Raw genomic sequence first — 17,224 nt, 5'->3', positions numbered from 1 at the left:
CTTATTTTTAAATCCTGTTTTTCACCTCAAATCCCAAAGAGATTAAGGGGGTTGTTCCTTTTGTCTTCCACATACATCCAATAGTTCTGCTTCACAGTGCTGCAATTCTCCAGGCAACCCTCTTAACCTAATCTTTCTTTTGTATAGGAAATACTCAAATCATTAAATAGAACAACTGTACTTTTGTTCTTTGAAAACTACTGTGCAATCAAATCTCCAGTGGGAAAAGTCTGGCTAGAAATCTCACTCAAAAGAAAAACACTAGAATTTCCCACACAAGATCGCTTAAATGTGGGTCAGTTACCTCTGGGTGCTTGCAACCAAGCTGGTTAAAGGACTGGCTCCTCTCCTACCAACCACCTCCTTCAGTGCATGTTTATGGGCAATGCTGGACTACGTAGATAGCACATGGAGAAGAGGCAGGTATCTCTTCTTGTCCCAGAACAGAGATGGGGAGTCTGTGGCTCTCCAGGTGTTGCAGCCCTGACACTCATCACAGTCAATAGGCAGGGACAGTACAAAGTGTAGTACTGCAATCTCTGGAATGCCACAGGCTCCCTATTCCCATCCTAGGACATTCCAGTGCTGCTCTTTGTGGATATTCAATCTGAACCTGATAACTGCAATGACAGAATACTCACAAGTAAGGCCACTATACTTTGTTATGTCTAGAATACTTACCGGTAAGTCTTCAGTCAGGTCACAGTGACATCTAGTGGTGAACTGTAATCTTCTGAATCCCCCCCCCCCAAATATTCTATGGTACACAAAATAATGTGATTGGGGCATGCTGGAAATTCAACAATCCCAGCCTGCTACCATTTCATGAAAATAAATGTTCTTGAAAGGACACCAGAGATACCATTTTAACATGCAGCTCATCTCATCTCAAACTCAAGTAAGAAAGATAATGCATTTCCACCCCACTTGGTTTGAATGTATGTATGTGGGTTTGTTTGTTTTTTGGTCATTTTGCAAGTTGCTTTGAATTGCCATGGCTAAGAGAAAGCAGTATCTTTCTGGACCAAATTCAAGGTCGTTTTATTAATTTACAAGGCCCTTAACAACTTGGGTCCAGAATACCTTAAAAACCACCCAATCCCTTATATCTCTGCCTGATCACAGATCTCTTCAGTGTCTCTGCGGTCCCCCATGGTTCAGATGCTTGGCTTGTAATGACCAGAAGCCATGCATTCGGCTTTGTGGGCCCAATCCTGTGCAACTCCCTCCCAGATGAGGTTAGACAAGACCCCTCCCTGCTGAACTTCAGGCGCTTGACTTGACAGCAGAAATTTTCAGGTAATTTTCTGCTTCTGCGATAAGTGAATTTTAATAGTTCTTATTCATTTTACTTAAAACAACAACCCCATTTTATGTACACTGCTTCGAAATTCAGAATATTACGCAGCATATAAATACCTGAAATAAATAAATACCTAAGATTGTGATGAGTCCAGAGCTGCCCTCCTTCCGTTTGCTAATAATGAGTTTTCAGAAGGGTCTGAAATGAACATTGCCGTGATATGCTCCTCACATTGACTTGTGTCATTCTTTGGTCAAAATGAAGCATGCAACCAGGTTTTGCATATTCTATGATTGTGCTGCATAATCTTGGATGCCAGTTTCTCTCTTCCTCCTAGGCCAGGGGTGCTGTTTTGGGCTTCCAGGAGGCTGGCCTAGCAAATATAAAGTGCCGGTATGAAGATGCAACTATCTTCATACAGAGTTCCTTAATTTTATTTGTCCCTAGGGACTGCTCATTGGCTGTTGCTATGGTTATTAACATAAGAATAGCCTGCTGGACCAGGCCAATGACCCATCTCGCCTAGCATCCTGTTCACACAGTGGCCGACCAGATGCCTATGGGAAACCTTCAAGCAGGACCCACGGACAAGGGCACTCTTTGCTAAAAGGAGTTCAAGGCATTGTACATCGTTCTCTCTCACACACACACCCAACGCTATCTTCACAACCACCCTGTGAAGTAGGTTAGTCTGAGAGAGAATGCCCGGCCCAAGTTTCATGACTCAGTTTGAATTGGAACCTGGTTTCTGCTCCACTACCATTACAAGTCCAACGTTGTTCATACCAGTTCCTGATTTCCCAACCCTTGAGGGCGCTTCACCAGTTTTTTTGTCTTCAACTCTGCTGGCAGGCTCTAAGGTATATGGATGGAGCCTCTTGATTCTCCACAGAGTGTCCTCCTCACTTACAGCCCCATTTATTCGAAGCAGGATTCCTGTGAAGGAGAGTCCCTGTGGTCCGTCTGCCCAGGGAGGGCTGCTTCACTGCACAGGAATTTGTTCTTGGACATAGAAATCAGTATGCTGAGTGTCTCCAAAGGTAGGTAATGAGCAGCGAATTCTCAGAAATGAGATGAGCAGGTTGACCGGTACCTAGGGATTGGAACTTCTTGGACTTCTCCACGCTGAGCAGAAATGAGATAAATTAAACAGATGAGCCAATAGCATAATTTTGCTTAAGGAGTGTAGGCGATGGTAACATTCAGCTTTCTTATCCTTACAACAGAACGGAGGTTACTTTGGCCTGGGATTTTGAATTGTAACACTGAAGAGCAAACACAGCTGCAGACTGAGGACAAAAAAATACCATCAATTACTTCCAGGAGGGCAAATCTGCTTGTCTTGTGCATAGCACCTAAAAGCACCTTTACTAATGTGATGCCCTCCAAAAGTTTTGGACTACAACTCCGCCCTCCCCCCCCCCAAAAAAACTGGGGGAGTTGTAAGCCAAAACATCTGGAGGGGATCATGCTGGTGAAAGCTGACTTAAAGACTAACAGATTTATTGTGCCAAAGGTTCCGTGGATCGACCCACTTCTTCATATGTATACAAACGTTAACCATTTCTACATATAAGTTAGAAGGGTCCAGTGAATGAAAAAGCCCACACAGTGATACATCTGTTCCTCTTTAAGGTGCAACAAGCCCATTTGTTATAACAATATAATTGACATAATGGGAAGGAGGCATCTAGTAACTAGCAGTGCTCCCTGGTAGGCAATTTTCTCTCTCATATATATATATATTACAGAAAATATTTATTAAATTTTTTGTTTTACAATTTTGAATACTCATTTAAACATCCTTAAAATATCAATGACTTCCCTTCTGCTCTTTTCATGGTTCATTTTGCATAACATAAATCCATATTGCATACCATAAATATTTTACATAAACTAAACCATTCAGTATTCCATTATTACATCCATCAAAACTTACTTACACTGTTGAATTTATCTTACTGCTGCCCACATTTTCAAGTGCACACTATTCTCCCCCATATATATCCAATAAACATTTTCCAATCTTCTTTAAATGTATCTTCTTCTTGTTCTCTTATTCTATATGTTAGGTCCACAAGCTGTGCATATTCCATCAGCTTAAGTTGCCATTCTTCTTTAGTTGGGACCTCACTCATTTTTCATTTTTGGGCTAACAAAAATGGGCCGCAGTAGTGGTGTACATAAATAACCTTTTTTGATACCTGGGAATTTCCATCTGAATTATCCCCAATGAAAAAGATTCAGGTGGTTTTTTTTTGGAAAAGTACTTTAAAACATTTTTTTTCAATTCATTATGGATTATTTCCTAAAACTCTTTTACCCTTTTACAGGTCCACCACATATGAAAAAAACATTCCCTCAACCTCTTTGCATCTCCAGCACTTATCTGATTCAGATAAGAATCTGAATCTGAATCAGACCTGGTATGCAATTTTCCCATCCCATATCCAAACTGTTGGTCTTCTGGAGCTGCACGTGTTGTTAGAATGCAAACCAAACATATCACAGAGGGTGATATCGTTCATAAATCACACCCAGACTATTAACTGATGCTATGCACATATTTAATATGCTTTTATAAACACATACCCAGGATCTGTTTGGGTCCTGGCTCCATTCAGATAATTATATCAGACAGAACCTTACAGGGAAATTATTCTGTACTGAAGTCCTCATGTCCAGTTTTCAATCTCTCAGGGAGAGGTGTGTACGTGCTTCCTTCAGTGGTCATGTCAGCCGTAATCTTCCATAACTCCTGTTAAGCAGAGAAGAGAAACTGAAAATCGATGAACTGCCATGGGGAGTATGGTAATCAAAACAGAGCTTTTCAATTTTAAATTCTAAAGTAACAGTATTCCTTCTTTACACTTATAGCTTGGGACTGCATTACTAATGCATCAACTGTCTTAACAGAGAAGCTTCCATTAAATTAGGAGTTACCTTAAGGGCATTATGCATTTTGAGTTAAAGCAAGAAGAGCTTAATCTACCTAATGCTACAAGATGAAGTTTAGACGCTCAGTACAGCCACGGCTGTATTTGCCACCAATACACATTCTTTGCTCTTACAAAGAAGATATAACTCAGTAGACGCAAAATAAAAAATAAATGTCTAATTTCTCATCTGGCTTCACAGGCAGAATGAAGGACTGGGACTAGTCCAGCCATTCAGGCTCAGTCATAGTTTGTGGACCTAAGAAAAGCTGTGCAGTTGGATCAGACCAAAGGTCATTTTAGTTCTATGTCCTGTTATTACGGTGGCTATTCAGATGCCTACAGGTAGTCCATGCGTAGGTCAAGAGAGGACCAAAATTCTCTTACTCATGATCCCCAGAAACTGGCATCCAGAAGCATATTGCCTCTAACAAAAGTAAATCACTCTGATATGGTGAATCATCTTTATCTGAGAGAAGACACAGGTGACATTTTAAAAGTGTCAGAGGTAGGATGACAGCAACTCTCCTGCTTGGAAAACACATACTCTTCTATCCAAGAATGAGCTCTGAAAACAACAGCTCTTGCAGGTTTTTAGAGTGGTTCAGTCTGAACAGGGAAAAGATGACCTACTGGCAAGTGCTTGTGGCAACCTTAAAAGTACCACCACCTTGTCCCCAGTAAATTTTGCAACTTTTTTTTAGATGTTGCGCACATCTTTTCCAGTAAGGTGATAGACTAATGCATATATGTACAAATAAATGATTGTGCCCTTTGAAACCTGCAAATTTGGACTAACGTGTGTGAATAATCTAATGTGATTCTGCTTCTTTGTTACATATATTTTTATGCATCCATTCAATTATGTTCCCAAGGAAGTTTACAAGAAACAATAAAACAACTGAATTCATATCTTAAAACCCCATCATCCATTCCTCAGCTGTTTGCAAAGAAACTAGCAGCCTTGAAAAATAAAGTGATGTGTACAACTTACTGCTGGTTACTTTTCTATGTTCGGTCAGAGAACCGCAAGATAATGTCAATTCTTTTTGACTTTGTCTCATTAATACAATTAAACTGAAAACTGCTCAAGGTTTTAGATCATTTGTCAGACAAACGGTACCCACCAACTGCTCAACCCGCTCATAAATAATATGTTGAGGAAAGGAGAGTTGGACAGGCTGAACGGTATATCTTATTTTGCCATCTCTGATATTTTCTAGATCATTCAAGGTGCTTCGAAAGTAATTGTATGCTTCACATACAACATCCATGTGTCTTAAAGTGAAGTTGAGCCTGCAAAAAGATACATTCATTAAAGACTGAACTTTTAAAAACTGCACGGATTTTAACTAACTTTTGCTCATGCTTTCTGAGATCAAGGTGCAGGCTTTCATCCACATTTGGATAAAAACAGATGCCACTTTGAATCAAGATGGTGGGCTGAACCTCTCAAGATTGCATTGATGTTTTGGTTCCTCAAAATCCCCCAACAGTACTAAGTACAAGGCTGGTAGTACAATATAAATGCCAAGTGTTATCAGCTTCAGCTCTCCAAGGTCTCTGCTTTAATCAGATATGCTTCCCCAGTGTAGCTATTGTAGTTCAAGTTTAGGCAATCCTGACCAGCACTGCTTCTCCAGCAGAGTTCTCTCTCATCCCATTCTTCCCACTCTCAGAGATCTTTCAACTGAAGAAAAAGACAATGGTACCCAATAAAGCTATAGGTTCTCTTAGGCTGTAACTGAAAGTGGATTCACTTAGGATTGGCTTAGGGCTGTTCATCCACCAATCACTAACCAACAGAATGAGTGTCTGCTTTGGCAGGTCAAGAATAGGCTCCCAAAGATAAGCACAAAAGCGACGCCTGTCTGTCTAGGAAGGTTCTCAGTATCTAGCAAGTGGTTTTCAACAGATCTTCAGTATTCTGCAGCCTTGTAGATGTGCTGTAATTTCCGCCACAGAGGATCTAGCTGAAGGAGATCCAAACTACCTGACAGCCACTTAAATGCTTATTTGGTGACCATGACTGTTTGCTGCATCCTCTTAAGAAGAGTTTCCTCTTACGAATGCAGTCATCTATATAACTATTTAAAAATATCTAAATAACTTCATGCTGGAAACCTTTTTGAGAAATAATAAGATTGCCCACTTCCAAGCTGAAAACTGTTTCTAGCATTAGCAACAATCAAAACAAATTAATCATATTGTGGTGTATTTTCCAATTAAGAGTAAAAAGCATGTCACCTCTTTTCTATTGACAAGTAGATGGTGGAAGGGTTTTTCAAGTTGCCAGTGATTCGATACAGCGTTTTGAAAAAGGCATCTGTTAGATCATCGTCATAAAATACTGCAATAAAAAAGGGTTAGGATCATCTGGATTTTGACTTCACATACGAGACATTCACTTCTATCTTAAAAGTTGATTTTTAAAAATATTTTGTTATCCATCTCAAGACTTCAGAAAATAATGGCTATAGTCTTAATTACTAGGGGCACAGCAGTGTTTCGTTTTGTTAACATCCATTAGGAAGGGAAATAGCCAGGACATGGAATCTTGCAAATGTGAGTGCAGTTGGGGATGAAATAGCTAAATCTTTGGCTTCTGGTCCTCTAAAATTGGCATATGACACTACTGTATCTAGCATAGCTTCCATCTGCAAATATGGTCATATTCTGAAGTACTGCATTCTATCATTCACTGGGGTCCTATAGGAACATAAGAAGTTAGGAACATAGGAAGCTGACATATGGAATCAGACCATTGGTCCATGTAGCTCAGTACTGCCTACACTGACTGAAAGCAGGTTTCTGGGGTTTTAGATAAGAGGATGTTCTCAGCCTTATCTGGAGAGGGTGGATTGAACCTGGCATGTAAAGCAGATGCAAAGCAGATGCTCTACCACTAAGCCACAGCCCTTCCCCTTTCTATTATGCATGACCCCCCCCCATTTAATAGAAAGAAAGGCGTAAGTTCCTCCACAGCTCCTACTTATTTCAAGGGGACATGTTTAGGGAAAGCCAGTGGTGCCCCATGCCGATTAAAAGCAATTTCCATTCCAGAAAAATACAAATCCTCTGAACTGTGATGTGATTTTTCTAGGTTTACCATGCTAAATTCAGGGTAAGGTTCCTTCCTGCCCCCACTTCAATTGCCACATCAAGAAATGTTTCTCCAGATGCAGCTGATATGCATATTTTACAATGAGCTAGACGAGCCGAGTCAGTTTACTCATTCAGTGTCTATGGCCATAATGTGTCTTATTGGACTCTTGAAACAATGATCAGAAAATATTTGCGGAAAGTACGCAATACACACAAAACAGGGGCTTTAACAACCACTATGAATCCTTGACTCTCCAGTTCTGTTTGCTTACCATCAGCAGCTAGGATCACAGTGGTGAAATCATGAAGCTCTGCAATCTCTTCTTCAGACCAGCTGTAGGAATGATCAGGATCTACAGCAAAATATGCAAATTGATTTGATTATAAAGGAGACTATAATTTTTTAGACACTGTACAGAAAGTTTAAAGAAGGAAGCAGGTCTTCCCAAAGGAACCCAGAGTGGCAAACAACAGGCAATAAAACAATAAAAGCGTGTTGAAAATAATTCCGATAAAGTTGCAGACTAGGAGAGATATGCTGGAAGGGGACGGTCTTCAGTAGGTACTGAAAAGACAACAGAAATTGTGCATGCCTAGTATTTAAAGGGAGGAAATTCTGAAGGGGAGATAACACAACACTAAAGGCTCGATTTCTATATTGTGTGGAACGGACATCCTGATAAGATGGTACTTGCAGACAACCTCAGCTGCAGAGCACAATGATCAACTAGGGGTGAGACAATTTTCAGGTATTCTTGTTCCAAGTTTTATAGAGCTTTACATAACAAACCCAGCAACCCAAGTGCTGTGTATATTTCCTTTTTGCCACTGATCTAAAAATTGCTTGGAGAACTGGATCAGGCTCCCAAACTGTGGGTAAGGAACCCCTGATAATGCAAGCAGTCCTCAGACTTGACAAAAAGGATACCCATGGTTCCATGTAACATGTAAAACAAGAATGGCTCTGTGGGTGGTCTCTTTTAAAGTGTGACCATTTGACCCCCTGAAGTCTGGCTCTCCACTTCTCAAACCTCTTATTGTTAGAGAAAGAATTTGGCGTGGGAAATGTACCAGTACTTTGCACATACTCAGAAACAAACTCATTTACTCATCTATTTTAAAGCTAGGCCATGGGTTTCAATTATTTGGCTGCAAGTGAAAACAGTAACTCAACAGATTAGAGAGAGAACATAAAATCAAGCTTTTAAGAAGTTGATGCATCTACTTACAAATACGGAACTCATCTTTAAGCCAGTCCAGCACTCTGACCTTAATCTTAGTTCCTGGAAGTCAGTAAGATGATAAGAGAAATAAGCGGGTGGCAAATGCTCTTTAGAAGACAGGTTAAAGCCATTAAAGTGTCATAATAAGAGGAAGACTGTAAATTGCTATAATTGATAATAGCGAACAAGCAGAGGCTTATGCCCCCACCTCACTTTACCCGCCTTCCCCCAAATTAGTCTTGCTAATGATTCCTTGTTCCTTCCCATAATGTATTTATAAAATGTAATTCTGAGCAATCTTAACCTCTGCATTTGCTGGCTAGAGAGGGTTAGGACTATGCAAAGGCTTGCTCTGCTGATGGGGGTATATCCAACAGTGGATATCCACTGTTGAAAATAAAAGATCTGCATGGAGCAGAAAACAAGGTAAGTCCACACCTCCCACCAAGGCTGGGCCTGGAAAGTGGTGGATTGTCTTCACAACCCATTGAAACTGTGCTCTTAGCCACCTTTCTAGAAGCAGCACCCTAATGCCATGTACAACACAGAAATCATTACAATGTATAAAGAAGCCAAAAGCACTGTATTAAATAATTCTAAAAACAATTAAAATATTATTCCTTAAATTTGGAGGGATCTTTTATAAGCAGACTTGAAACTGGTCTATTTTTTACTCCACTATGCTCAATGGAACTTACTCTTTAGATAAGTGTGTTTAGGATTGCAGGCATAGGTTTGTAGGGCAGAAGTGGCTGAAGGAAATGTTCAGAACAGAAGCCACTTTTTGACATGTAAATATTTCATGTGGCTGTCTGGACAGTATTTTGGATTTGAATGATATTTTATCCAACCAGAAAAAAACCACAAATCCATTAAACAATAATAATATACAAGCAGTCTTTTTTTACCTGCTGGCTCAGTAAGGTGCTTGTTTAATGCAATATTTCGTTCACACATTTCCAGGAGATCTTCACCAATATCTTTAAAATATTTGAGAAGCAAATGTTAGTAATACTTTGAGAAGAAATGAAAAACAAACAAACAAGAGAGGGGGAAAACAAGCATAGAAAAAACAGGGCAGGTACGTCTCTTCTCTCAAACATCATCTGCTTTCAACAACTCAGCTTGACTTACTGCTCTTTCAAGCTTTCTGATAAAAATAAAAGCAACAGCACGGACATCAAAGACAACTGTCCTAAATAGATACCTGTGCAATAAATGGCCTTGGCTGCCTTTGCCATGATGATACTGACAATTCCGGTGCCGCCCCCAAGCTCCAGCACTGTGCAGTCCTTAAACAAATCTTGCTTGGAGAGGATGTAGTCTGCAAGTAAGAAGGCTCCTCGCCAGACCTTCAAGACAGGAGGCAAAAGGTAGCACAGTCTGGTACATGAGGATCAAGGGAGCAAGAGAAGGGCTGGCAATGTAGAAACCCACCTGTTTGCCAACATCTTCTAAAGGGGTTGCCATGGCGTGCTCTGAAAAAGGAAGAACATGAAAAGGAGCCCATTTTTCCATGTTACACGTACAGTAAATTTAGGGAGGATAAGGCAATCAATGGCTACTATATTCTACTATATTCTATATTCAACAATGACTATATTCTACCTCAACCTGTCAGAGGAAGCATGCCCCTGGATGCTAGTTTTTGGGATACTGCAAGTGAGGAGAGTGCTTTTGTCCCTGGGTTCTGCATATGGGTTTCCCACAGGCTTCTGGCTGGCCACTGAGAATAGGATGCTGGACTAGATAGTCCAATGGGCTGATTCAGCAGGCTCTTCTATGTTGTTACATTTGCCCTTAAACTTTTCCATTAAAAACACAAGGCAGAAAAGAACAATATATAGTCTGTTGCCTTAGGGCACATTTGTGAAGGGACACTTATGAAATGTATATCCCGCTTTTCCTCCAAGGAGCTCAAGGCAGCGCACATGCCCCTCCTTTATCCTCACAACAACCCTGTGAGGTAGATTAGGCTGAAAGAAAATGGTTGGCCGAACGTTGCCAAGTCAGCTTTATAAGCAAGTCTGGGTTTGTGCCTGATCTCTCCCCAGTCCTAGCCCAACAGTCTAATTAACTCACCAAACATAGCTGGCATGGGGAAATTCCTGAGACTGCTTGGCTTGCCATTAGTGAATATCATTTCCTATCAATTTCAATCCAAAAGGTGTACTGGTAAAAGGTTTTATGTGCAGGTGTAGAGGGAGGAATAAAGTATACAAATTGGCTCTCTATGCTCACATCTCAATGAGTACTTCTGGATCATGTTATGAAATGCAAATTATTTTATGCCACATCCATATACTACATTACTGACCTATTTTAATAATATCATAGCAATTGTTTTCTTGCTCTTGTTCTTCCAAGACTTCTCCACCTTTCATCAAAATGATAGGGCACACTTTGTCCCTTGAAAGGTCTTCAGCTTCTGCATCAAGTAACGGCTTTCGGACAACCTCCAAATCCCCATCTTTGTCTAACAAAGCTTGAATTCCTTTCAAAGAGTTCTCTTCCTTGTTAGTGCTTTTCAGAGTAACGTGGTCATCAGCAGGATCCTTCACATCTGATCCCTCTCCACGTTTGTCTTGGTGTTTAAGGTTTTCTTTTTCAAAGCCACTCACTTCCCTCTCAGTCTTCTGATTGCTTTTGTCCAAAAGGAATTTGAACTGTGAGAGAAACACTAAGAGGCAACAATCTGAAGTCAAACACTGTGATCAAAGCCCAGTCAATCTTCAAAACCATAACAAAGAATGCAGGAATATCACCATAGCTTTCCTTACTCTCTAAATAGATTTCCCCGACATCTGCCCATTCATAAGTCACGCATATAATCTCCTGTTTTTGCCGAGTCCTTCCTGGTGTGTCTGATATTTGTATTATGACTGTTGGTTTGGCCTCTTTCCTCCATTGCTATAGCACCTGTTTTTACTGAACCTGATAAACTTTCCTGAAGTACCTTAACCTCACATTGCCTGCACTTACACTGTCAAGTGCCTGCTGTACTTAGTAACGTCTTAGTTCCCCAGCTTGTCTTCTCCAAAAACCTGCTCAGCCAGGATTTATGGGATGGAGGAAGAGTGGTGGGCATTTGCCTCCAAGCAGCAAGTCCCCAATGAGGCAGCCAGAAAGTCCTATTGCCACATTTAATGCTTCTTCCACACCATTTACTAGCATCTGCATGTGCCAGAGTTGGCCCTGGAGCTATCAGTTGTCAATCCCGATATGAGCCCAATGGGAAATGATTGTGGCATCTCTACTATATAGCACTTGGCACACACAGGTTCAGCCTTGATTAGGGTCAAATAACTTGCTCTGGAAACCTCCCCTGCCCCTTTCCTTTCCACTACCCAGGAAGTAGGTACTGCTACACCTGGCAAGCTCCACTCCCTATCCATGGCACTGTCTACTGCAAAGGATAGATATTCCTGCTAAACACAGGATATGCTTAGTTGCAATGTTAACAACCAAAGAGCCTCAATGTAAATTGAGAGATTCCACCAAAGAGGATGGTGGCGAGACCAGTTGCGTCAAGGAGGTGGTAAGCTGTTTGCTACTGATCAGCTAAGACTTTTAATGTAGTAACTTCTTTAAAACACACACAGAGCTGTTGAAGAAAGCTCTCAGTGGGGATTATGATAATTGTGTGCAAGTAACAGTAACAACCACCAGAGGCACATTACCTGGCTGTCCGACAGCATTCAGCCTGACCATTAAATGCCTTTTGCTTGGGGTGTGTAGGTGGACATCAGATAGGACAGTGTCACTTCGGAAGGTGATGTCATCCATCACCTCTCTTTCCCCTGCACCTTGTATGGTGCACTGCTGAAGGGACATCTATAATTATAAGACATAAAGCCCTATTAGTATGTTAATTATAAATAGTTACAGAATTGTATACAAAACCTAGCACCTCCTGCCAGGCTTGGTATTACTATTCACTATATTTCGGCACACCTCCTCAGGCACTGCTCCCCACCCCACCCTTTCTTTAAGCTGCTGCTGCTTCTTCTTCTTCTTCTTCTTCTTCTTCTTCTTCTTCTTCTTCCTCTTCCTCTTCCTCTTCCTCTTCCTCTTCCTCTTCTTCTTCTTGACACATTAGCCATTTGTTACACATAGGTCCCCAGGTGACTTACAGCATATCTAAGAACATAATTTAATAAAAATATATAATACAATTGACGCATTCACACAAACACATGATTCTCAACAAGTAAACAAACTACTACCATCCCACCAACAGCAGCCATAGAAAGCTTGGGTATCACACTTAGAGCAAAATACAATCCTAACCTCCTTTGCCTCCTCCACATATGAATGCCAACTATTGAAACTGGATGAATCTCTCAATGGCAGAAATATGCAGCAATAGAGAACATTCCTCCTGCTCAACATTGGTAGGAAAAGGGGCACTTTCCAAAAAGAAGTGGCCCGCCTATGCCTCTCTTACAGGATGTGATCTGCACCCAGATTCTCAGCTCAATGCTTATTCTGCCTCCAAGCATCTCTGCCTGTTGGCTTCGATTCCCCCAAAGCCTCTTGCCCCCCTGTCCCACTCCATCCCAACATACAGATCTTCTGCAATGCTCGCACAGCTCTGCCAAACTAGCCTTTCAGTTCCCCCTCAACACCACCACTGCTGATATTCTGCAACTCATTCTTCTCCCTCAGCAATTGGAATGTTTATGGAAATTTCATCACACCACAGCAGTTCAACCAGTGTGGAAAGGAAGGCTAGCAAAAGCTAGCCTTCTTCACACAGCACAGTTAAACTATGGAACTTGCTCCCACAGGAAACAGCGATAGCTACCAATTTGAATGGCTTTGAAAGAGAATTGGACAAATTCATGGAGGAGAGGGATGAGGCCATCAGGGGCTACTGGCCATGATGGCTATAATGATTCTGAATACTAAGCATTGGAAACTACAGGAGTGGGGAGTGCTGTTGTGCTCGGGTCCTACTTGGTGGTTTCCTACAGGCATCTGGGTGACCACTGCAAGAACAGGATGCTGGACTCAATGGGCCACTGGCCTGATCCAGCAGGCTCTTATTACATTCTTAGTGTTCAATATTCATTTCTGATGCAGTGCTGTAGATAGCTCAGTCGGTAGAGCATGGGACTCCAAATCTGAGGGTCATGGATTAAAGCCCCACATTGGGCAAAAGATTCTAGATGATCCTCATGGTCCCTTCCAACGGTACAATTCTATGCTTCTATGAAATACGGCAGTACGTACATTTAATCTGCATCAATATGTAGTGGATTGTGGGGAGATGATCACGTCTGACTACGGTTAACATTGCTCTATCCTGGCCCACTTCCTTTATTTTCAACTTCTGCCTGATATGCAGAAGCAGGTGAAGCTGTTAGCAACAAGGTTGTCAGTGGTCTGAAATGCCCCAGTAATTAAATTTCTGTGTTACGCCATTGATTTTTTAAAAATATTATTTTACTTTTCAGTAAGAATGTATGCCATTCTTTCGTACATTCTAAGTCACATTTTTAAGTGAAGTTCAGGAACTGTTGCTGAAAACACGATACTCCCCCCTCCCCCATATATATAAGGTATCTGAAATTCTGAAAACAAAACTGGTAGCCTCCCTTTTCACCCTAGAATGACAACAAAACTTCACCCAGGATTGCACCAAGTTTAATGAAAGGAGCACACTACCTATCTTTGCCCCCCCCCCCCATTTATGACTAATTCATATGCTGTATTTCACTGGATTTGTTATTTTTAAAAATCTTTTATTTAAATTAAGAGTAAAAACAAGAATTTACAGCATATGAATTAGTCATAAATAGAAAAAAATCAAAACCCACATTATACAAAGGTTGAGATTAATATTTCACATTCCTATAAACTAGGCTTATTTTTAAGGGCTATATACATTGGTGGTAGGGGACTTCTCGACGGCACCAGGCTGGCTAGCCTGGCATCATGCATAACAAAGTGAATTTAAATGGTTAAGCTACATATTAAATGGCTAGGCTATATATTCTTGGACAATGTGCAACCCAGTATATAAGAACTAACAAAACAGATTAACAGTTTACTCTTAATCATGTCAACCCAGAAGTAAGTCCTATTGAATTCAATGGGTTTTACTTTCAGGCATGTAGAGTTAGGCTTGCAGCCTAATTCTTTAAAGCAAGCTATTTCAACTTCTGCCTTCGTCAGCCAGAAGCCAACACGTTTTTCTATAAAGATTTAATCTCTGTTAGTAACTGTTAATATGATTTCGGTGATCAATTTGTTTGAAGTGCAGCATGAAGTTTTAAAAAATAGTCTCTTTCACTCCCTCTTTCACACAGCCAAAATGACTTTTATTTGTTTTGGACCATAATAATGTTACGCCCAGAATTCCCCCGCCTCCCCATTATAATGCTCCTTCCCTTCTAAGTTTAAAACACCTATGCACAGAAGGCAAGCGGGAAGCATTCCACTCTGCACGTGCACAGAAGCACTCCCATTTCTACTTCTCCGCACGCTGCCAGTTGTTAAAACAAGCTAAGGCTCCAAGTAGGCAACAAACGACAGCCGTTTCAAGGGGTTGGGAGACTGTTATGGGGTGGAACAGGCAACAGAGGGCTGCGCCTTACGGAGCGAGGGCTCTCTCCTGCCCAAGGTGGGTTTAATGGCGACTCTCACCTCGCCTCTCGCGGCAGCTTCGTTGACGCCGCTGCTGCCATTTTGCATTTTGCCCTCGGCCGCTTCCGCCCTTCTCCCCGACTTCCGGCGCGCTGTTTCCCGTAGCAGCGGCCCGCCCACTTAGCTTAACTGATGCGTTGTCAGCCCAACTGACTCCTGCTTACCTCTGTTGCCGCGGCAACGAGCCCCTGTTTGACTTACTGCTGTCACCCCTCCCGCGCTCCAGAGTTACTATGGCAACGGTCTCCGTCTGCAAGGACCAAACTCATTTCAGACTGGGCCGGGGCAGAGAGGATGGAGAAAATATTTCAGATGTTAGCCCTGCTGAGCCAATGTGGCAGATCTCTGCCCTTTTTATTCACCCCCTGCCCCTCCACACCACCTTTTTCCCAGTTCAAAAGCCACAAAAAATGTTCCTTATTAAAACACGGAGTCACTTTCTGAGAATGTATTTGTTTAGCTTATCTGTATTCTGTCTTTAAGGATACAACTCCTTCCAAGGCAGCTTTCCAAGTAAAATCAAAATAGTTGCAATGAGACAATAGTATCAAACTTAGCATTGTACTTCTGATTGTACCATGCAAGTAAAAAGATCTGGAAGAGAAATTGGTGCTCCTAGAATATAAATTTTCATTAAAAAAAAGATTCTAGTCCCTGTGCAATCTTTTACCTGCCTAGTGAAAAACCCAATTGAAATAAGTCAACTGAATTCAGTGGGGCTCCTATTGAGTACAGTGGGTCTTGCTTGTGAATAGACATGTAAAGGATCGCACAGGGATACATATTTGTAATAAAATAAAAACTGATATTCTCAGAGTACTGAATTCTGGCCAGATACCATAACTAATCTGGTAGGATTACAATTCAATTAATTTATTGCTTTGAGGAATCATGACATGATTTTCTGTGACAATAACATGCAAAATGCAATATGCAATAAAAGCCATTAAAATGAAACAAATATACTAACAGTGTTTATCTACATAATCACCCAAGAACAGCAGCCTTACAGTCACATCCAATTAAGACATACCCAGAGAAGACCCATTGAAATCAATTGACATAAATTAGTCACATTAATTGATTTTGATGGGTCTGCTCTATTTTATTTACTATTGATTAAATTTATATCCCACCCTTCCAAGACAGTGAATACATCAGTAAAAAAGCAATACAATTAAAAATAAACTTTAAAACAGTTAAAAGCATGGAAAACAATCACATAATCTAACAGCTAATAATGTCAAGATTGCCAGGAACAGCATCTTTCAGCCATCACTTTTATTCTAAGATGAAAATAAAGATTCCTGTCCAAAACCTTCCTGCCCATTGCAGCTGACCCCATAGACTGATATGGCCGCTTTCTACATTCCTGTGCTCATTGGTGAAACATTGACGGATATGTCATGGGCAAATGCAATATGGCTCAAGCTTGCTCCCCCTCATATATTTTATGTGCATGGTGTGCACTAAATGGCAGAGCCAGCCCAAGACATTTTGCTGCTGGAGAAATCAGGACAAATAAAAGAAAGTTCTTATTCACACAGCATATAGTTAAACTATGGAACTTGCTTCTGCAGGAGGCAGTGATGGCCACCAACTTGGATGGCTTTAAAAGAGGATTGGACAGATTCATGGAAGAGGAGAAGACCAATAATGGCAGTCATACTTCTGAATACAACTTGCTGGAATCTGCAGGAAGAAAGAGTTGTTCTTGTGTTCAGGTTCAGCTTACAGGTTTCGCTTTGGGGCTTCTGGCTGGTCATTGTGAGAACAGGATGCTGGAATTGATGGGCCATTGGCCTGATCCAGTAGGGCTCTTCTTATGTTCTCATCACATGCCAAATGGGATCATGTCCTCCACTTCACCTGAGGGCAGGTGGCTAATCATGGGATGCAGAGGGTGGCAGGACAGACTGCATGGCATGCATATCTTTGCCTTCCAGCGGAAGGTGTCTCAGGTGGAAGAGCTGGGGAGCTGCCCCTATCACCCCCTATTTTCTGCT

The 17,224-nt window shown here is 41.2% G+C and overlaps 1 protein-coding gene across 6 annotated transcripts; it reads right to left on the bottom strand.

The window, feature by feature from the left end:
• Positions 1 to 1,303: 1,303 nt before the first annotated feature.
• METTL22 (methyltransferase 22, Kin17 lysine) lies at positions 1,304 to 15,348 on the bottom strand. 6 transcript variants are annotated; one of them, XR_014162802.1, is made up of 12 exons: positions 15,219 to 15,348; positions 12,248 to 12,401; positions 10,885 to 11,247; positions 10,005 to 10,045; positions 9,775 to 9,919; positions 9,476 to 9,547; positions 8,574 to 8,627; positions 7,617 to 7,697; positions 6,487 to 6,589; positions 5,367 to 5,535; positions 3,896 to 4,061; positions 1,304 to 2,428 (listed from the first exon to the last, which is right to left on the bottom strand). XR_014162802.1 is itself a non-coding variant. In XM_081887880.1 (12 exons), the coding sequence occupies exons 1-11, from the start codon at positions 15,264 to 15,266 to the stop codon at positions 3,960 to 3,962; spliced, it is 1,332 nt and encodes a 443-aa protein (XP_081744006.1). In that variant the 5' UTR covers positions 15,267 to 15,348; the 3' UTR covers positions 1,304 to 2,428; positions 3,953 to 3,959. The 6 variants fall into 6 exon arrangements, 4 of the variants coding, with proteins under 4 accessions (XP_081744006.1, XP_081744005.1, XP_081744007.1 ...); XM_081887880.1 differs by having other exon boundaries at positions 3,953 to 4,061; XR_014162803.1 differs by lacking the exon at positions 1,304 to 2,428 and adding an exon at positions 2,478 to 2,592.
• Between the last annotated feature and the right edge of the window lie 1,876 nt (positions 15,349 to 17,224).

The sequence above is a fragment of the Podarcis melisellensis genome (genome assembly GCF_964234715.1).
Source record: "Podarcis melisellensis genome assembly, chromosome: 14".
NCBI lineage: Eukaryota > Metazoa > Chordata > Lepidosauria > Squamata > Lacertidae > Podarcis > Podarcis melisellensis.
The sequence above is the reverse complement of the archived record's forward strand: the minus strand, read 5'-3'. Positions and strand labels throughout refer to the sequence as shown.

Bases quoted from the DNA above. Each gene is read 5' to 3' on its own strand.
- METTL22 (XM_081887880.1), bottom strand. From the start codon at position 15,266: ATGCAAAATGGCAGCAGCGGCGTCAACGAAGCTGCCGCGAGAGGCGAG. The intron at 9,920-10,004 runs GTGGGTTTCTAC...CCTGTCTTGAAG, and splicing joins TAGAAGATGTTGGCAAACAG to GTCTGGCGAGGAGCCTTCTT. The intron at 9,548-9,774 runs GTATCTATTTAG...AATATTTTAAAG, and splicing joins CAAGGCCATTTATTGCACAG to ATATTGGTGAAGATCTCCTG.